Here is a 22,275-nt window from a genome sequence, read left to right as displayed (position 1 = left end):
GGTATTATACAAGTTTTGCAGCTTACTTATAGTTGATTCAGGTTGATAAAGAAAAAAAAATCATAATATGACCCCTTTAAATGTTATCAAAAATGTATGTATATTTAAAGTGTATTTACCTGAACAAATAGGCCTAAAAGATGAATCGGTACAGTCCTCGCTTTGTTCTTCATAATAACTGTGGACACCATCGAAACCTTCCCCTTCATCATGATCTTCATCATCCTCGTTGCCATGCTGAACAACCAGTACTTGAGGTAACCTGTCGCTCTGTATTTCTTCAAGTCGCCTGAAAGACAAAGTAATAGCATATATGTGCAAGGAAAGCAGGGAATATAACTAATAGATCACATATTTAAATGACATCATCCTTGATATGTAAATCGTTGGATTTCACACTGTATGCATTAGGGGTCCCTTAATAGGCCAGCCAAACCCAATACAAGGGTTCCCATCCCAGTTACCATAGACATATATATCTATGCCAGTTACGGTGCATAGTTTAATTCACCATTATTGTTATGTTTATTAATATATTATCTTCTTGTTTTTAATATTGTTATTATAATAGGTTTAAATTGTTTTTATTTACTTCTGTATTTATTTATTTTTCAATGATACTGTGTCTGCAGAAGAAAATAAAAATATTGGTAAAGAATAGTGGGTGAGAAGAATGTTGGATGAGAAGCCCTGGTTTAACATCTCTTCTCATAATTTATTCTACACCAAACTTATTCATGCGTTCTTTTATGAACCCTGCTCTGTAAAGCACAGCCACACAGAAAGAGAGAAAGGCTTTCCCAAAAAAGTTCCCACAAAACTAAAACCAGCAGGAATCTATATCATAACTGTGTGTACAGATGTATATTCTGTAGTACCTGCTATGTTTCTCCCTCCAAGCTTTAAGTTCAGCAAAAACATCACCACACTCGTTCCCATCATGGTCTTCTGGGTCATACATGTGCTCTGGTATATGGATGGTCAGGTCACGGGGGTTAAAAGTTGACACACAGGGTGCAGTCTATATGAGAAAAAACATTACTTCATGAGTCTGTGGACTATAAGTAGACATTTGGAGTCACATGCTGAATTTTAATTGATACTGGCTGGTATTTCACCTGGAGCTATGGTACCAAATTCGGTACTTTTATAGCTACCGACTCAATTCCCTGTGTACAACCAGGTATCGATTCATGTAAAAACGAACAATACCATTTTCAATACTTTTGATGCACGTGACATCACGTCCAGTTGCAGACGAAACACCCGCTTAAACACTTGGCGGGGAAACCAGTACTCAAACAACACTCACAGTAGACTCGGCCGAACTGCTCCTAGGCAATGTTGAAATTTTCCATACCCACAAAGCAAGTACGCCCGATAGAAAAGGCTTAAACGTAAAGTAAGGCTTCACTTTTCAAAATGTGTTAGCTTGATGCTAATTTATATTGGCTTTGCCATATATGTGCTACTTATTGGCATTAGCGATTTCACATGGTGATTTCAATGCCTCCAAATTTGTAAATTAAAAACTACAACTCAGATGCACATTACAATCAAACAACTCTTGTGTAATAAGCACAACACTTACAATATAAACACTTTGTAAGGAGCCACATAAGGCTAGACTGACCCATTCAACCTAATGGCAAAGACTACTTCCTAGCCAGGCACCACGCCGTAGTCTAAACACTACTGCCATCTAATGTCTTGAAATTGCAACTGCATGCAAAGTCCACTACAAGTATATAACACTTGCAAATGAGACTCAGAAGTGAAAGAACACAGGATATAACAACTAGACTAGTGGATCTTAACCATTGTTGGGCCACGAGCGCCCACTAAGAGCCGCCAAAAATTATCTGTTTATCAGCTGTGATCCGTATAGGCCAGTGGTAATCAGTTTTATACACTTATCCACCACTTTTGGCCATAATGACAATATCAAACAAAACCGAAAAAGTAAGGAGCTAAAATCAAAGATAAGTTTCTTAAGCGCAAAATTTATGACTAAAGTGGTGAAGCTGTATTTTTATTTGATTATAACTATTACTATTTATTGACAGTTTAGTTAAGAAACATATCAATTATTATATATCAATAATTTTGTTACTAATGTAGTCTTCCAGAGGCGTATCTTAATGAAATCAAACAATGCAGTCCAGCAACTTTTTGTATCTTAACACTAAGAAAACAGAAATGTTGACTATCGGACCTGCTAGACACCAGCACTTATTTGTTAATACCAACTTAACATTTGACAACAAAACAATTATACAAAGTGACTCGGTAAAGAATCTCTGTATTATCTTCGACCCAACTCTCTCGTTTGAGTCACACATTAGGAGTGTTACCACTAAAACAGCTTTCTTTCATCTGCGTAATATCGCTAAAATCTGTCCCATTTTGTTCACCACCGACGCTGAGATAATTATTCATGTGTTCGTTTCGTCTCGTCTCGATTACTGTAACATATTATTTTCGGGTCTCCCTATGTCTAGCATTAAAAGATTACAGTTGGTACAAAATGCGGCTGCTAGACTTTTGACAAAAACAAGAAAGTTTAATCATTTTACGCTTATACTGGCTCACCTGCACTGGCTTCTTGTGCACTTAAGATGAGACTTTAAGGTTTTACTACTCGCGTATAAAATACTAAATGGTCTAGCTCCATCCTATATTGCAGATTGTATTGTACCAAATGGCCCGGCCAGAAATCTGCGTTCTAAGAACTCCAGGTTAATAGTGTTTCCCAGAGCCCCAAAAAAGTCTGCAGGCTTCAGAGCACTTTCTGTTCGGGCTCCATTACTCTGGAATGTCCTACTGGTAACAGTTAGAGATGCTACATCAGTAGAAGCATTTAAGTCCCATCTTAAAACTCATTTATACACTCTAGCCTTTATATAGACCCCTTTTTAGACCAGTTGATCTGCCGTCTCTCTTTTCTGCTCTGCCCCCCCCTCCTGCGTGGACAGGTTGGTGGTCACGAATCAGTTTTCACGGAGGATGCGCTAGTTGTTCCAAGTCGGGACCCGGGGTGGACCACTCCTCTGCATCAGTTGGTGATGTCTCTGCGCTGCCCACTTGTCTACATGCAAGAGGATCCCCTGCTGGCCTCACTATGGACTCCATTTCCGGGAACCATTTCCGGGAACCAGGAATCAAATGTGAAAGGTGTCCATCCCTATTTGTGCCTAGTCGAGCCTAGTTGCAGTATTCTTTAACAACACAGCAAACTAACTCACAAGTACCTCCTGCGAGCCAACATTCTTTTCAGTGGACAAGTTTGTTTCGCATAACATAACTATTTTTTCCCGAAATGTGTAACTTTGGCAAAAGAAGTAGAGAATAAAAACAAATGTCCACAGCAGAGGACGCTGGTTTTAAAAGTGCATATTAATGAGATGACTGAGTAAATACAGACTGCCTAAAAAGACCAAAACGTTTCCCGATGTTGATACTAATGATTTATGTTATTTAATGCGTAACTTCAATTTATCTCATTAAATGAAACTTACTCTCAACTTTTCACGTCTAGCTCGTACAGCCTTGACAGGGTTCCCACAGAACACGATCTTGCCAGCTCCTGCACAAATCATCAGAATAAGAATAGACAAATTTCAGTTCATGAGCTTTATGACTCAATAAAAACATATTTTTTTCTGCACGTTAGGTTAAGAGCATTTGTCATTGTATTGCAATATTAGGAATGAAAGGGACTCAAATGAGTCCAAAACAAAGACAAGCAGACGCTATTACAGATAACTATAAAGATATTTAACCATGCGTGAGGACGCTGCTGTCTGCTTCAACTTCGGCAAAGTCTGAATCTTCAGAACCAGGTGTGGACAAAGGAGACGAAAGAAGCCCAGATGACGATGATGTCAAGGGCCTGGAGTCAGCAGTACTTGCTGATGAGAAGGACCGGAGGCTGGAAGCAGGGCGCCTGGCAGAACTGGGTCGGTTGTAGGGACGTGCACTGTCTGCTGCACAAAAGTATTAAAGAAAAAACACTTTATAACAGTCGGGTCTACCACAGAACAGATGCGTACTGTCTTCTGTAGCCGTTGTGTAGTAGTCTCTGATGCAGTTTCTCAGAATGCTCCAGTCTTCCCACATGGTGCCACTGGAGTCTGGTCTGCCATCCTCCACTCTTGCATTGTCAAGGTAACGCAGCTGAGGGACCAACTCCTTCACTGAATCCCAGTAACTGTAGTCAGTCTGATCCGGAGGGCAAAGGAAATAAGGAAAAAGAGAAATTTATGTGACAAAACTGGGTTGACATTGAAGAACAGGAGAGAACTACTGCATATACAGTAGGCTATATAACAAGTTGGCACTGATGAGATGGACACATCTAGTCCGATGCATTTTCTCACAGATGCAGTCTACGAGACAAGAGGGGAATGAAAAAGATGATGAAAGTGGGGCTTAGTTAAGAGGAAGTCAGCAGCTATGTGTTAAAAAAAGAGTTTGGCAAACCCAAGAACCTCTCAGTCGCTACAAAGCGCAAGCCTAATGCATATTCAGCTCAGCCTCTGCCTTCATTGCCCCAGTTTCCTAATTAATTCTCTGCTGGTGAGCATAAATAAACTCTCTTATTGTGGCCCCGAAACTTTCCACTCTGCTGTAACTCAGTAGTGGGAATGCCTCGACAGTGTTTAAAATATGTAGACACACCAACATGTCATTAAAGATATCAAGGAGACCTCTTTTAATATGTATACACTGTAAAAATGTCAAAATATATAAAATAAAAACACTAGATTTTACCAAAAAAAATACTAAAAACTAGTGAAATTAACTTGCTGCATTGACAGATAATTTTACTTGATAAGTACCTAAATTAATAATTGTATATAGAAATTAGCAGGACTTTTAAGATAGAAATAGGTATATTATTCTGAAAACAAGCATTATTCTTAAAGCTAACTTAAAATTCTTAAATTAAGCATACTCGAGATGTTGCAGAATCTTTAAATTCCATGTGGGGGGAAACCAAAATATCTTATTTGAATATTTACTGTATTTTCTCAATTTAAACTATAGAATAGAAAAAATGTACCGGTAATTATTCATGCTAAAATTAAGATGAGTCAATGACTAACAATAAGTAAATATCTCTTAAAACTAAGGAAATTTCTAGAAATACAATTTTAAATCTTGGCAAGTAGAAAAAAATTGCAAATAAGTGCCGTCGTATGTCATCGTGTGATCTTAATTGGTTCTGTGATGGAGCTCTCAAATCAAAACACTATTTCAAGTCAATGTTGCCCATTGAATAATTTTAATTGGTGTTTTGCCAACCAACCAGACCACCCCAAAAACAGCACAATTTTAACAAGTAACATACCAGAATAGCATACAAGAAAAACTTACTTTTAGATAATAAATACTGTATGAAAAACAATACAATTGAATGCACTACTAAGATATTTTTAGAAGTAATGCGACCCCGAAAGGGACAAGCGGTAGAAAATGGATGGAGGGATGGATGTAATAATTATATACCTGTACATTTACCTAGAAGCATGCACTTCAACTGTATTTCCTTCAAGTTGCTTCTCTTTCAAGTACACCATCAGCAGCTTCTCCATATTTTCATGGATAAATATCTGCCGCCCAGAGATTATTTTAACATCCTTGGCTGGCACTACACTCATTCTGCTTCGGTATGGTGCAGACTAACTGTAATAGGCTCAAATTGCTTAGCCAGGTTTCTTTCTTTAATTCAATAAATATCATCCACTTCTTCATCTCAGCGCTGTCCTTTACACCCACTTTCTTCCTTCCCATGGTTGGAAGTTATTTCCATCCAATGCTAGCAAGTACAACCAGATTAACTTGGAGACAACTCTTATCTCAAAACACCCTTAAAATGGGGTACCACTGTAGATAGATGATTGTTTTAACCTGGGTGCTAAAAGCAAAACTAGTTTTATCCTACCAATTTCTTCAAATCCTGAAACAGTAACTCTCAAATATCTGTGTTTTGCTCTCTAAGGGACAAAAGAGGCTGCAAAGAGGACAGCTCTTGTATCATAAGAAAAAAATAATGAGACTTCATCTAAGATGCTTCATACATGTATCGGTTTCATCTTTATGCTTCCAGTATAACAACACATTTACCGACCTGTGTGGTAGTAGGGTTTGGTTGCAGACACACAGGGTTTCCCTCCAAGGTGAGTGTATGTAGTTTGCCACACAGCCCGAGATATTGAACCTGGACAAGGTCATCCACATCATTTCCCTCTACATCTAACACTTGCAAGTTCTCCAGCATGCCAACCTGACTCAGGTCTGACACTTTGTTAAATGCCAAGTATAGTTCCTGAGTAGGAAAAAAATAACATAATACAGTGTATCAGTCTGACACCTAAAAAAAGATGTTGATAGTCATGTTAAAGGAATAGGGACAGATAAGGCCTCGAAATGTTGATGAGCAGAATAGAGGATACTAATACAAAGTCAATGAACTCTACCCTGAGAGAGGAGAGAGATGAAATGCCATCGAGGTCTTGTAGGCAGCAACGAGACATCCACAGCACCTGCAGTTCTGAAAAGGTAGTTCCCAGATCTCTAAAGAGACAAAACAAGACAAATAAAACATTATATATTCTAATGTAGCATTTTATTATCATTATTATTAATATTATAGTATATAATATGCAATATTTATCTAGTTGTATTTATCCTGTGGTACAGCAATCATGCTTAGATCAGAGCTGATTGACAAATATATCTACAACAGAGGTGTACAACTCATTTTAGCTCAGGGACCGCATGGAGAAAACTCTATTCCCATGTGGGCCGGACAAGTAAAATCACGGCAGAATAACCTAAAAAATACAATTACGACAACTTCAGATTGTTTTCTTTGTTTTACATCGGCCCAAAATAGAACAAGAATATTCTGAAAATGTACATATCACAAATAATCCTCTTGACAAAACACTTCAAGTTAGTTGAAAATTCTGAGGAAAAAATTGGTGCAACTGCAAAAGCACAATGAAGAACACAACTAACATGGACTTCATCTAAATGCATCTACAGAGCTATTAAACTTGAAGTCACAGCCTACCTGAGATTGAACAAAATACAAAATAAAAAAATATTAAAAACTCTTCTAGGTATCAACTACCTCATTTGTAATTTCCACATATTAATCCTGTGCTATCTCAACAAACCTACAAACTGAGGTAGAAACTATTATTGTAGGCATCGCCGTGTATTGATGGAAAAATAAAAGCCGTGCAATGCATGAACAATTTCAACAAACCAAACATATGAACTTAAGAGACTGACAGTATTGCAGTAAATCACATATTGTTCACTTTCTTAAAATTTCCACAGAGGACAATAATTTTCACCGAACTATATCAATGTGCAGCATACTTGCCAACCCTCACGTTTTTAGCGGGAGAATCCCGGTATTCAGCGCCTCTCCCGACAACCTCCCGGCAGAGATTTTCTCCCGACAAACTCCCGGTATTCAGCCGGAGCTGGAGGCCACGCCCCCTCCAGCTCAATGCGGACCTGAGACTGAGTGGGGACAGCCTGTTCTCACGCAATATAAACAGCTTGCCTAACGAATTCAAACGAATGGAAACAAGAATTTCAGTTCATCCAGGACAGTTCGAAAGGGAAGGTGTATGTTGCCTGTAAATATGTAGAACAGACTTCTCCATTGAACACGGTGGCCGAAATGATATACTCATTCATGAACGGAGAAGTTAAACAGGACAATACTGCCATCTAATGGTTAGCCACCGGAACACTGAAATTCAAGTATTTCTTTTATGTAAATAAAATAAATAAATATATATATATATAGCTAGAATTCACTGAAAGTCAAGTATTTCATATATATATATATATATATATATATATATATATATATATATATATATATATATATATATATATATATATATATATATATATATATATATATATATATATATATATATATATATATATATGAAATACTCGAGTTGGTGAATTCTAGCTGTAAATAACCACGCCCCCCCCCCCCCAAACCACCCACCTCCCGATATTGGAGGTCTCAAGGTTGGCAAGTATGATGTGCAGTGATCATGCAGCATTTTAAGTGGGTTTACCAATTGTTTGTTTTACTCCTGAAACCTGGCATGTTTTAGCTTTCACAAGTGCTTCCATATTAGGTGTCACATCTTGAGTGGCAGACCATTTCAGGATGTTATTCAAGTGCTTGTGTGTGAGCCTTGATCGTAGCTTTGTTTTATTGATGCTCATTACAGAGAAAACTTGCTCACAAAGATTTGTGGTTTTCCATTCACTTTTGTGAATAAATAGGAGGATGATCATTTTTCTTGGGACACTCTGAACACTGTGTCAACTATTATTTTCTTTTTTGACATAGACATTTTGTGAAAAGGATGGTGCCAAAGTACGATATGTTCGAAGCAGAAGACATAACTGTGGGTTTTTACGTTGGGTTAAGGGGGAGGAGCCGCAGCCCCGCTTTACTGTGTACCTCTTGCTTGGTATACTTGCCCCTGGTATCCTGGTATAAACAATTTGCTTGCTTAACAGAATTGCTATAGCGATATCCAATGGACATATTTAGATCAGCAGTTTCTTTCATCTAAAAATGCAGCTCAATTTTACACTAAGCAAGCTCATCTTGCGGGCCGGAATAAACCCGCTCATACAGTAGTGTTAGCGTCACACATGCACAAATGTGCAATTGATCCGGTAGTGAGTGACAAGTCACTATAGAATATTTGAGTACAACAGAAAGCATGACGGAACAGTCGACCAACATCCAGTATTATGCACACTTTGCAGGAAGGAGTTTTCTTTTTGATCAAAGCACTTGCATCTTGAAATACAACATAAATAAGACAAGAGGAGTAACAGGTTCACATTAATGTGGTAAATGTTTAACTTTTTTTTTAACATGGTTTAAATGCATAAAACAGGGGGACCCAAAAAAAACAGAACCCACAAAGATTTCTTAAATCTTACAAATTCAAGAAATTTGCTGACCTTAAACTTCAGTCTGTCTATAACAGCCCTTTTTAACTAAATTGTTTTGGGGGCCACATTTTCAAAAAACTAAGATCCGTGTGGACAAACTTCTCCCTTCACTTATTTTCATTTTGTATATTCCAGAATCAGCAACTTCTGCAGTGAACATTTAATTGTTGTTTATTTGGTCAGAGTTGCTAATTATAAAATGTAAATAAATAAAAAATAGCCAAACTCCAAACAAAGTCAACATCGATGTGATAATAATAATAACAATAAAAATAATTATTGATTAGATTTATGTAGCGCGTTTGTAGTCACTCAAAAAACACAGAAAACTGAGAACCTACCATTCATTCACCCTATGATGGTGGTAAGCTACATTTGTTGCCACATTTGTATATTATGTCATTTTTACTCACCGCATTGACATGATCACACTGTTGTTCATTTTGAGCAGCACCAGCCTGGGCAAATAGGTACCTAAAAGATGGTCACATAAGTTTTCTGAATAAAACAGCAGCATGAGCACCTGATTGACTCCTACAATACCTTTGTTTTATTCTAAAGATACCATGTGGTGCTATGCAGCTTACCAATGTTTCCCAGACTATTTTCTTGAGTGTTCACGCAGATTTCCAGCGAGGTCACCTGAGAGAGATCTTTTGTTCCACATAGCAGTTCCTGTGATGGACAGAAATTCAGTAAGTGGACATAGGACTATTAAGGGTCGATTGGGATAAAATTAGATGAATAAACCTTAAAGTAATTTCTTAAATGTGTTGTTAATTAACTACGATTCAAATTAAATACATACAAGTGTTATTAAATGTGTAATAGTAATAATGTTTTTTTTTCAATATTTGTATTAGTTATTATTATTATTAATTAAATAAATTATGAAATATTCATTAAATGACAACATAGTTAAAAAAAACATTTAATTATGCTATAATTAATCAAATCGTAAAGTAATCAAATCATTAAATAATTAAATATGTATTTAAATAATGAATTCATACATTTAATTGTGAAATAATTGAATCATGAAATATTTAAAACAATTCATTAAATCATAAAATATTTATTTAAATTGTGAAATAATTCAATCAATAAATAAATCACAAAATCATAAAATAATGAAATAAATCATTAGATAATGAAATAATGAAATAAGTTGTGTAATGATTAATTGAATAAAGATGAGTTTAAAAAATCATTAAATCATGAAATAATTTATTAAATCATGAAATAATCAAATACATAATTACATTGCGAAATCAAATCAATAATTAATTAAATGATTCAATAATTAAATGTACTTTTACATTAAATAAATTAATGACTCATTTAATAAGACTTTTTATGTATTTTTTTCTAACTTCAACTAATTAATGATACATTTAAGTAATTATTCAAAGATGAATTTATTTATTTGATGTTGTCCTATTTGACCCTGCATAGAAGACAGCATTTACAATAGCAATTTATACAGTCACTATTGATAGGAAGAGTCATACGATGAATCGATCTGCAGTATATGTATATATACTTACTATAGTGGCTATGGAACAGGTGTGTCCAAACTTTTATACCCAAGGGCCACATACAAACATTTTAAAGGATGCCTGGGGCTACATTTTGTGTAATAACATAATGTATCCAGGTCAAAATATGCTCGAATAATACTGTATAGTAGAGTTAATTAATGATTAGTGATTATCTGAATATGTGGATGTAACAGATCCTATAAGTGTAGCTGTGCAGTAGTATGCTGTGTAAACCCCACTGCCGGATGCCTTAACAGTCTTAACAACTACACTGGAAAATAAGTTGACAGCACAGGGCTTTTAGCTGCTCATCAGAACTCCAAATCGGTAGACATGTGTGGTCGTAGGTCCAAGCCAGACACGAGCATGGCTGGACAGCCCAGGATAACCACGATTACAGTAAGGGCCAATATATAAAATTAGGTGCCTGTCAAAAATGTGTCCAGTTCTGCTATACATAGTATCCAGAGGTGGATAGTAAGGTGTTACATTTACTCTTTTACATTTATTGAAGTAACTTTTTGGATAAATTGTACTTGTCAGAGTTGTTTTAATGCAACATACTTTTTACTTTTAAATTAATATCTTTGTGAAGAGGAAACATGATTAATATTATATTGATTACTGCTTGCAAAAACACATTCATTTGGCTTGTTAGAGAGCCTTCTTCCTGTCCAACTTAAACACTAGTAACATTGGAGTCTAGCAGTCCGACCCCACACAAACTGCACATTGCAAAAATTGACATGATGTCAGGCGAGGCAGCACAACTCGTCAACGTTTACTTACAAACAAGGAAAAATAACATGTATATGATGCGCTGTCATCTGTGTCAGTAGAAATGTTCACATTTCAGCCTACAAAAACTCCACTTCCAACTACAAAAAACAAGTTGCGGTAAGTTGAAGCTGTTTTTTTTATGTTTTAGCTGCACGGATGCTGTCAAGTTCCACTTATTGACTCCGTAAAGGACACCAGGACAACTCGGATTTCCAATTGATCAACTTTATTTATCCAACTTTTTGGCTTTGTTGGTTTCTTTTCTGTTGATCTTCATTCAATCAGGTTGTTAACCTTCGAACACAAGTGTTAACAATGGAAAAACAATATATGTACAGGTATTTACAAAAAGGTTCAAATTCAACTGACTCAAACAGGTATTATTTTTAAAGTTAAATTTGCAAACTTTTAAATACCATTGTTTAAACTTTTAAATTATCTAACATTACTTTTCAAAAGGACTCTAGACACTTAGATTAAATGCATGTGAATGCACTGTCAAATTAACCAGTTTCAGTAAAATGAAACAAGTAAATCAGAAAAGTAGTTTTAGTCACTTTAAAGAAGTCAAAATTAATTGATCATTTAATTTAATCAATCAATCGTTTAATTACTTAATCGTTCACTCAATTAATCATTTAACTAATCATGCAATTAAGTAATCAATCATGTAAATTCATTACCATGATGGAACTGAGTAAATCCACCAAACGGAGTAAAGGTAAGTAAAAGGTAAGTATAATTAGCTTAATTAATAAGGTAGCTTAATTAGTAAGGTAAGTATAAAGGTAAGTATAATTAGCTTAACTTTAAGCAAAAGTTTTAACATTTTTATCCTTCAACTTTGCTTTTATCTTTATTACTTTTAACTTTGAACCATAATCTTTGACTTTTTATCCCTTTAAATTGAGCTTATTTAACAATTCAATTAACTCAAGCTTTTTAATTATCAAACAGTAAGAAAATACCCAGATGCAATTAATGCTCAAGGTTGGAGTAAATTTGCTGTGGTTCAAACTAAAAACAATTTAAGACAGGTAAGTAAACCAACATGTCAAGGTGAGTTTTAACAAATAAGCATTTCAGCATATTGCAAAGTGGGTATATTCACCGACCATTGGTGTGTTGGAAGTCTTTTAAAGATGGATCTTGTAGATTTTTGCGTCTTGCCGCTCTGCTCGCTTGCATGAAATGAGACAGCACCACCATTCCTTAACAGCTGCCTTGAATCAGCCAATTGGTGGCCATCTTGACCTTGGTGTTCTGGGAAATGTAGTTCTTTCTGGTACTTCACCAAGGAGTAAGATTAAGGAGGAGACAGCTCCTTACTTCCAGGGCAGGGACACTTCATTCACACTGAGTTTCAACTCCACACCTCCCACTTGGCCCTCATGGTTTTCAAAACCCAATGGGGTCACACAGGTCCTTCTTTCCTTTGTTCTTCAATGGGAATTAGAATGATGAGGCGTCTGACATCCCTATGCAGGATTGTTGCTGGGATTTGATGTCTGAGCCTCTTGGTTTTCGTGGTCGGTTTTTCTTTGTCGCTTGTCTTCTTGATGGGGACAGGATAGCTGGGAAAGGTCCTCACAAGCACGTCTCTTACGATGCCTTTGCTGTCCGTATTGGCTCTGACTACTCTGGCCAGCTTGTACTGTCCTCTCAGGGCATTTTGGTCAGCCAACCAGACCACATCTCCGACAGAAACATTTCGCTCTTTGGTGTGCCATTTGTTTCTTATGAAGAGGTTGGGTCCAGCTAGTTGGCTCCATTTCTTCCAGAATTTGGTGACTTCAGCTTGAATTACTTGCAGTCTTTTATAAGGATAGCGATCAAACTGGAAGTCTCCAGGATCTCCCTTAGGGTTGGCACGCCCTAGGAGCAGAGAGTTCGGGGTGATGTATTCCACACAGTCTTCCCTGCTTTGAGTTCTTGCATCGATTGGTCGCTCATTTGCAAGGTTGGCAGCCATGTAGAGGAAGGTTTGAAATTCACCCCAGGTGAAGACACCATCTCCGCCGACATTGGTCAGGGCCCGTTTGACCACTCTGACAGCCGCTTCTGCAGCACCATTTCTGTGGGGAGAATCCGCAGGGTGGATCTTCCAGGACCATTCTGTTCCATGGTTGGCAGCCATGTCTTCGACTTGAGACTTGTCCAGTCGGTCAAGGAATGTGTACAGCTGTTCCAGAGCAGGTTTTGCGCCCACAAAATTTGTGCCGGGGTCTGACCAGAGCTTCCTGGGATGTCCTCTGAGTGACGTGAACCTCTGATAGGCGAGGAGGAAGCCTTGGGATGACTGGTCACTCACTAGTTCAGTGTGTATGGCACGGGAGGCCATGCAACTGAAGACGATTCCCCACACTTTCAGTCTGGTTCTTTTCTTGACTTCATCCTTCACTTCATAAGGGCCGAATAGGTCCATGGTTGTGAATTCAAAAGGAGCAGCTGGGGTGGTTCGCTGGGGAGGTAAGTCTGCCATGATTTGTTGACACTTCTTTGCTCTGTTCTTTCTGCAAACTATGCAGCTGTCAACTACTTTCTTGGCAATTCTCCGGCCCTTTATTATCCACGCTGTCTTCCTCATCCGTAGAAGGGTTCCTGCTACCCCCTCGTGGTTAGCGTCATGGGATTCTTGTGCCAGCAATGTTGACACCCATGCTTCAAATGGCAAGACTGGCACGGCTGTCTCATCTTCGTTAAATATCTGGATCCTCCCTGCACAAACGAGGAGTCCAGTTTTCACATCTTTGAATACTGCCAATCTGCTCAGAGTAGTGACTGGGAATGTTACACCTTCTTGAGCTGCGAGGAAGACGTCTTCACGTGCACCTTCTAGTTCAGTGCCAGCCAATCCAGCCTGCTTGGGTGTTGCCTCCCACTTTGGTTGTCCTGGGTTCGACCTCCTCTTCAGCCACTGCTCGGCAGCTCGTCGTGTCCAGGCAACAACTCTGATCAGTTTTGTCAGGCTACTGAACCTTTTTACATCCACAAGATGTTTCACCCAGCTAGTGGGTTTTCTTCTTGGCATAATAAGTTTCGATTCTTCACAGGGACTTTCCTTTTCCGGAGTGGCCAGTGGGTCTTCTTTTTGCCGACTCATCTTAGCTTGAGCTCTGGTCAGTGCAGCAGAGAATGCCTTTCTTTGAAGCTTGTTTACACTCTCCCTGGCCTGGGCTGCAACTTCTCCAGCTGACTGAATAGGCCACTCCTCCACTGGCCACTTCAGGAACTCTGGTCCGTTTTGCCATGTGGATTCCTCATTTAAGTCTTTGGGATTGCCTCCTCTTGTTATTAAGTCAGCAATGTTCAGATCTCCTCTGATCCACCACCAGTCTTGCACTGGCCCGGACATCTGGATTTCGCCCACTCTGTTGGCGAAGAAGGTTTGGTATCCGTATGATTCTCGTTGGATGGCCCCGAGGACTGTTTGACTGTCCAGTAGGTGGAACCATTTCTCAATCTTCATACGGGCATGTTTCTCCACGTACTTCCGAATTCTGGCAGCAAAGACTGCGCCACAGATTTCTGCTTTTACAGCATCTCCCTTTTGGTCCAGGGGTGTCAGTTTGGCCTTTGCTTCCACGAATCGAACTTCAGTTCCGTGACTTGTCTCCCATCTGACGTACATCACAGCACCATAGGTTTTGTCACTTCCGTCAGAAAATGTGATGCCGTAGGGTTTCCCTTTCCAGTTGGGCGGTGTGAGGCTCCTGTGGAATTTCACCTGTCCAAGCTGAGCATATTCCTCGAAGAGCTGTATGGCTTCTTCCCTGAGTCTTTCTGAAAGAGGTTGATCCCAGGTTTCTTGGGTCAGCTTGCCACCCCCTCCTTCTTGGAATGCTTTACGGACGAGAATTGCTCCCTTCTGCTTGACCGGTGCAACTAGGCCGATTGGGTCGTACAGTGCAGCAACTTGGCTTAGGAGAGCTCTCCTCGTCAGTGGGTTAGGCGTTTCAGCTCTCACCTCCTCTTCAAGAAGATCTTTGCCAACTCTCATCTTTTTCTTCCTATTGGAAAAGTTAACCGCCGTCAGCATGTACAGTTTGTCTTTGTCCACCTGGTAGCCGATGCCCAGGGCTTTGTTCTCTCCTTCTCTTATTTGGTTTGGAAGAATCAAGGTGTTTCCTTGCTCTGGCTTTAGGACATCCGCTTCAGTTTCTTTCCTCCCACTTTGCCCTGACCTGACCCATGGTTTGAGGAAGAAGCCTCCAGCCTTTAGGACCTCTTCAACTCCAGCTGTGATTTGGTCAAGTCTGTTCAGGTCATTGTGGGAGGTCAACAGGTCATCCACGTAGCTGTCTTCTTCAATGACTCTGCGTTCATCCTGCAGGTGAGTGAAGTTGGGCAGACTTGCAGTTTCCCTCATGGCCAATTGAGCAATGCAGTCAGCAGGTTTGTCGCCCATATTGACTCTGGTGACGGCATACTCACTGATTTCCTCTTCTGGGCTGTCTCTCCACAGGAACCTGTGCAGATGCATCTCTCGCTCATCCAACCAGACAGAGTTATACATCTTTCTGATGTCGCCCAGAGCTGCGTTCACTCCTTCTCTGAATCGGAGCAGGACAGCTCTGATGGGGTTGAGAACATCTGGTCCTTTTAGGAGAAGATCATTCATGCTCACTCCGTTGTATTTTTGGCTGCTGTTCCAGACAATACGAACTGGTGTAGTCACTGAATGGGGATTTGGCGCCACCAAGTGGCTGACATACCAAACTGGTCCTTTCCACTTCTCCATGACTTCATTGGTGAGTTTTATGGCTGCGCCTCTTTGGACCATTTCATGGATCTGGGTGGAATATGCAACTTTCCAGTCTGGGTCTTTGCTCAGTTGCTTTTCCATTCTCAAGAAGCAAGCTTGGACTGCTCTTTTGTTGTTGGGGAGAGAGGCTGGATTTTCAGTCCAGGGATATTTGGCATCCCAGTGTGGAGTTGAGGAGTGAGAGTCCTCCATCTTGTAGGTGAGTCCTCCTTTAATGATCTCAAACTCCCTCTCCTCCGCCAGGGTCATGTCCTTTCCTCCTGGAGGACAGTTTCCACACCGGCAGCTTCCACATTTCGGCTCACATGCAGCTCCGATGCTGTCCCAGTGCCACCAATCAAGAAATTCACGGTTACTGGCAGATGTAGTTGCGTGGGCCACATCGTCCTGCTGTAGCCGGCCTGGCTCAGACGCTGGGACTGTGATCTCTTGGTATCGGACAGCAGCGGTTCTCATGGAGCGGGCAAAGTGGGTTCTTGACTCATATGCTGCCACCTCCACTTCTTCGAGCAAGTCAGGGTGTGCTCCACCGACTGTTTTGCCCAGGGGGCTCTCCCATAGGACAAGGTCACCGATGACTTTTAGTCTTTGGGGTGCGAGTCGTCCCTCGCGATGGCTTATGAGGAGCTCGACTACCTCTGGTCTTTCTAACTCCTCAAGCTGGACATCTGGGAAGAAGCTTTTCAACTTTTCGGGTTCAGTTGCTTGATGGACCTTTGCAATTTGCTCCAGGCCATAGCAGACCAGTTGATGTGCTCGCTCAGTCCCCTTGGGAGTCTTGACTCGGACCTTCAGGAGGTACCTTTTCGTCCTGACTTTCATTGTCATGCCTCCAACTCCATGTACGACCAGCGCTATGTCTTCACTTCTCAGGCCAAGTCTTTCGGCAGCTTTGTGAGTGATGTAATTTGTGTCGGATGCCAGGTCTATAAGTGTGCCAATCTTCTGACCTGCGTTAGCTGTGACCATCATCAACATCATCATCACTGGTAACTCAGCCAGCCCAGTTTCCTTCAGCAGTTCAGACTGGCCTGCTGATTTGAGAGTCATTGAGGCTCGGTTTGAGAATGCCTTTCTGCCCTTCTCTGCCAGTTCTGGGGCAAGTTGTGACAAGAAGGCCTCCTGTTCCTCAGTGAATTTACCTTTTCCTTCTTTTCCTCCTTTTGCACCTTTGCTTCCTTCTCTTCTGGCCTCTGCTGTTGGGCATAGGAAGTAGTGGTGGTCAGGTGTGCCGCTTGCCCTTTTGCAGTCTTGGTTTCCGCATAGGAAGGTGTCTCTGCAGTAGCCACCTGCGTCGTGATACCCAAGACACTTCCTGCACGCTCCCAGCTTCTTCAGGGCCATTTTCTTCTCATGTAGCTTCAAGCCTTTAAACTTCTTGCAAAAGTAGATCTTGTTGGTGTGCCCACCACCACCACAAATGCCACAGACCTCGTCACCATCTTTACTCGTAGCCCTGGTAGATGCAAACTTTCTTTCTGGCTTCTTCCTGTCTGCTTCTTCCGCTTTGTCCACCAGCTTTAGTTGCTCGAGTCGTTCCAGTATTTCCTCCTGGCTCTTTAGGAACTTTAGGAGCATATCAAAATGGTTGTCTGGGGTTACACGGTTGGTGGGCTCAACCATATACATCAGCCAGTCTCTTTTTATGAAATCTGGTAACTTGCTTTCAATCGACCTGATGACGAGGGGGTTTCTGATGGCTCCAGAGTTTCCTAGCTCCGTCAGGTCAGCCAGGGCCTTCTCCACAGCTTGTATTAGGTCAATGACCTTCCTGGGCTGGTTCCCCTTGACTTGTGCCATCTTGTCCAGCGCTTCCAAGATTTCGACTGTGATCGTTGATTTGTTGCCGTACCTGTTTTCGAGGACCCTGAAGATATCTGTTGCTGTGGTGTAGGTGGACAGTCTTAGTTCCTTGGCAATGGAATCACTGACGCTCTCCAACAGCTGGATCTTCTTTACCTCTGGTGATCCAGTCGGCTCCCCTTGTTTCTGGAGGCTCTCCCAATCCTTCTTCCACCTGTGAAAGTCTATTTTGCTCCCATGGAAGACTGGTAGGGATGTAGGCTTTATCCTCACAATGGGATGTGTTGGTTGGCCAGGTCGTCCTCCTGCACCTTGATCAGCCAGCCTCCTGGATGTGGCGAATTCAGCTCTCCTCAACTTGAGCATGTAGTGAGCTGCTTTCACTTGTGTTAGTTTGTCATCCATCTCGTCCTTTAAGTGCTGAGGGATCCATTTCTCCCAATGGGCCATGGTATGGATGGTAACACTCACCGTCTCATTCAGCAGGGTGAGGTAAACGTCATAGCCTTCCACGTTGTTGCTTTCAACTGCTACATTTTCAGCCCTTTGAATGGCGTCCTCTGCCTCGGAAATCGCTGCCTTCAGCTCAGTCTTCCCGTATCTTCCCCACAGGTTGGTCTGGACAATGTCCTTGATTTCTGCCATCTTATCTTCGGCATCTTTTATAGTTGCTCGGATGTCATTCTCCTGCTGTTTCTCGAGCTCCCCATCTGGGTCATCCTTCTTGACGTCAGCCTCCAGGCCAATCTTGAAGTCCTCGTTGGCATCCAGCAGTGATGTGAAACGGTCGGCAAACTTGGCAAACTCCTCTTTTAGTTCGGATTGCAGCATGGTGCCTGCTCCTCTGGAGATCAGGTTGGCCACTCTGGTCAGGTTCCTCTTGGCTGTCGTCCTCTCCTGCTTGAGGATCACGGCAGTCTTCCCCAATACCTCTTCGGCCATCTTTATCCCGTTTTCTCCGGCGTCCACAGCTCCCCTGGGTCTTGAGGCCTTTGATCTTCACTGTCCAGGGCTGGTCCGTGGTTAACAACTGTCAAGTTCCACTTATTGACTCCGTAAAGGACACCAGGACAACTCGGATTTCCAATTGATCAACTTTATTTATCCAACTTTTTGGCTTTGTTGGTTTCTTTTCTGTTGATCTTCATTCAATCAGGTTGTTAACCTTCGAACACAAGTGTTAACAATGGAAAAACAATATATGTACAGGTATTTACAAAAAGGTTCAAATTCAACTGACTCAAACAGGTATTATTTTTAAAGTTAAATTTGCAAACTTTTAAATACCATTGTTTAAACTTTTAAATTATCTAACATTACTTTTCAAAAGGACTCTAGACACTTAGATTAAATGCATGTGAATGCACTGTCAAATTAACCAGTTTCAGTAAAATGAAACAAGTAAATCAGAAAAGTAGTTTTAGTCACTTTAAAGAAGTCAAAATTAATTGATCATTTAATTTAATCAATCAATCGTTTAATTACTTAATCGTTCACTCAATTAATCATTTAACTAATCATGCAATTAAGTAATCAATCATGTAAATTCATTACCATGATGGAACTGAGTAAATCCACCAAACGGAGTAAAGGTAAGTAAAAGGTAAGTATAATTAGCTTAATTAATAAGGTAGCTTAATTAGTAAGGTAAGTATAAAGGTAAGTATAATTAGCTTAACTTTAAGCAAAAGTTTTAACATTTTTATCCTTCAACTTTGCTTTTATCTTTATTACTTTTAACTTTGAACCATAATCTTTGACTTTTTATCCCTTTAAATTGAGCTTATTTAACAATTCAATTAACTCAAGCTTTTTAATTATCAAACAGTAAGAAAATACCCAGATGCAATTAATGCTCAAGGTTGGAGTAAATTTGCTGTGGTTCAAACTAAAAACAATTTAAGACAGGTAAGTAAACCAACATGTCAAGGTGAGTTTTAACAAATAAGCATTTCAGCATATTGCAAAGTGGGTATATTCACCGACCATTGGTGTGTTGGAAGTCTTTTAAAGATGGATCTTGTAGATTTTTGCGTCTTGCCGCTCTGCTCGCTTGCATGAAATGAGACAGCACCACCATTCCTTAACAGCTGCCTTGAATCAGCCAATTGGTGGCCATCTTGACCTTGGTGTTCTGGGAAATGTAGTTCTTTCTGGTACTTCACCAAGGAGTAAGATTAAGGAGGAGACAGCTCCTTACTTCCAGGGCAGGGACACTTCATTCACACTGAGTTTCAACTCCACAGATGCTTAAATAGTTGTTTTTATTTTGAGTTTATTTATTCAAAAGGACAATGCACATTAATGAACGCAACACAAGATGTGTAAATATGACGGATTATAGCAAGGATGCTAATTTCCATCCGCAGTCCCTAAACATGAATCAAATCAACACAACAGCACAATAAATTACACAGCACAATACAATACATTAAAAATAAATGAAACAAGCATATAGTAGCAGTTTTTAAAATAAAGTAAAAATGTCCGCATGTTTGAAACTTTGCTTTTAGTTGTACCTTAAAAGTGTGCAGCTCTTCCTGATTTAAATTGGATTTAAGCATAAGAGTGCCCAAGTGCTTAAGCGCTCAAGTGCTACAGTGCCTGAGCGTTAAGATATACAAGAAGACAGTTATCAATAACATCAATTACATGTGATAATACAACACATCCAGTGGATTTCAAGATTCATTATGAGTGCAGTTTTGATTTTCAAGTAACCACAGTTTTAGATGCTTATTGAAATAAGTAAGAGTTTGTAAGTCTTGCGGTATTGTGTTCCATAAGTGTGACACACGATATGAAAAAACTGACTTCCCACAACACTTTTTCTGAATGGGAACAGGTAGTCACCTATATCCTGACCTAATCAATCGATATAAGTTTGTCTTCATGAATTATTTTAGTGCAGGTAGAGCGAGTCCATGGAGAATCTTGTAAACTAAGGAAGCATCTGCATAATTAATTTGTTTTCCCCCAACTCAGCCATTCATGTTTCTTTAAAATGTTACCATAATGGTGTGTGTTGGCTTTTTTGTCTAAGACTTATAGAGTTTGCTTCTGTGCAATTTTCTCTGAATACTTACTTACTCTTAACTCAAGCAATCATTAGGGTGAGTACTTTTTACTTTTACTTGAGTCACTTTACTCTTAAGCAACGATACTTTTACGTCAGTACAATTTTTGGCTACTTTACCCACCTCTTGATTGTATTTTTAATTATTAATTAAAGTGGGCAGCAGCGGCGCCGCGCCCGGGAATCATCACTATTAATATCCGTGTGAACGTCAACTAATGTGAATACAATAGAGTTGACATCGTTATATCTTGAAACTAGGGCTGTAAAAGTTAACGCATTAACTCTTGCGATTAATCAGAAAACCGTATCGCATTAATTATATAAAATGCAGATTATTCATGTAATTAATTTTGGAGCACATGCTCTGTTACTTTAATCTTTACAGTGTTTTTACATCAATTTACTGCAAATTTTAAAATGCTACCAATGTTATTTTTATGGTAAAATTTTGCCAAATGAGCTGCTTGTTTTCTTTTTATTGCCGTAAAATAAACAGTTGTTGTTTTTAGGGTGCATTAATGCAAATAAAAAAATGGCACCACTTTTATTGTTAATATTTAAATGTCTGGCAACTGACCTGTCAGTATTTTTACCCTACAATTACTGACTCATTTTTCAGCATATATACAACCGTTTTAAGCAATTAAATGACAAATTAATTCAAGTAAAACAATTAAAAAATATGGCCTTCTAATAAGAAAAAAATAATTTGTGTCAAAATATGGGGGTCTTTTTTTCGAGTTGATTTAAATTTTGCAATGCAAGTAATTTACTGCAATAATTCACGATTACTTAAAATGCAAAAGTGTGATTAATCTGATTAAATGTAAATATAATCCTTTGTTCGCACTAATTGAAACGTAACATTTGTTTGTTCCTATTTTAACCCATTATGTAAGGCTAATATGTTTTCATTGCCAACTTGCTGTAAAATACAGCAACACTGCAGTAACAGTAACATTTCGTTTGAAGATAACAATAAACATATTAGCCGCTGCTTACCAGCTTCTCCTTGGGGAGACAAATAAGATGCACTGTGTCAGCCTCATCTCGGACTTTAACGACAGGAACTGGGTTGATTGGGCCAGATTCATTCATCTCAGTCACCTGCACCCGACCAGAACCAGGCCGAAACTCCCGTTTTACAGACGTGGTGTCCATTCCTCACCGCTAGCTTCACCTATGAGGAAAACAAGGGGTTACAAAGACATTTCTTTCTTTGCTCCGACGACTTTTAGCTTTGCCTTGTTGGGTAAAAATGATAATTCCGCCATGTTTCAAACTAT

General features: G+C 39.6%; 1 protein-coding gene across 4 annotated transcripts in view; it reads right to left on the bottom strand.

The window, feature by feature from the left end:
• The window catches only part of LOC133641432 (leucine-rich repeat-containing protein 56-like), a 43,578-nt gene extending 21,303 nt beyond the window's left edge, over positions 1–22,275 (bottom strand). For all 4 annotated transcript variants that reach the window (XR_009824275.1, XM_062035163.1, XM_062035162.1 and 1 more), the window contains exons 1-10: positions 21,992–22,275; positions 9,609–9,696; positions 9,435–9,495; positions 6,483–6,579; positions 6,134–6,331; positions 4,053–4,221; positions 3,783–3,986; positions 3,519–3,586; positions 879–1,021; positions 120–289 (exon numbers count right to left, since the gene is read on the bottom strand). Coding sequence is in view for 3 of the 4 variants with exons in the window: in XM_062035163.1 (XP_061891147.1) it covers positions 120–289; positions 879–1,021; positions 3,519–3,586; positions 3,783–3,986; positions 4,053–4,221; positions 6,134–6,331; positions 6,483–6,579; positions 9,435–9,495; positions 9,609–9,696; positions 21,992–22,150 (1,357 nt within the window). In the remaining variant the exon portion in view is untranslated. The remainder of the gene's footprint in view (positions 1–119; positions 290–878; positions 1,022–3,518; positions 3,587–3,782; positions 3,987–4,052; positions 4,222–6,133; positions 6,332–6,482; positions 6,580–9,434; positions 9,496–9,608; positions 9,697–21,991) is intronic.

The sequence above is a fragment of the Entelurus aequoreus genome, linkage group LG24 (genome assembly GCF_033978785.1).
Source record: "Entelurus aequoreus isolate RoL-2023_Sb linkage group LG24, RoL_Eaeq_v1.1, whole genome shotgun sequence".
NCBI classification, from domain to species: Eukaryota; Metazoa; Chordata; class Actinopteri; order Syngnathiformes; family Syngnathidae; genus Entelurus; species Entelurus aequoreus.
This window is presented reverse-complemented; position numbering and strand designations above follow the sequence as displayed.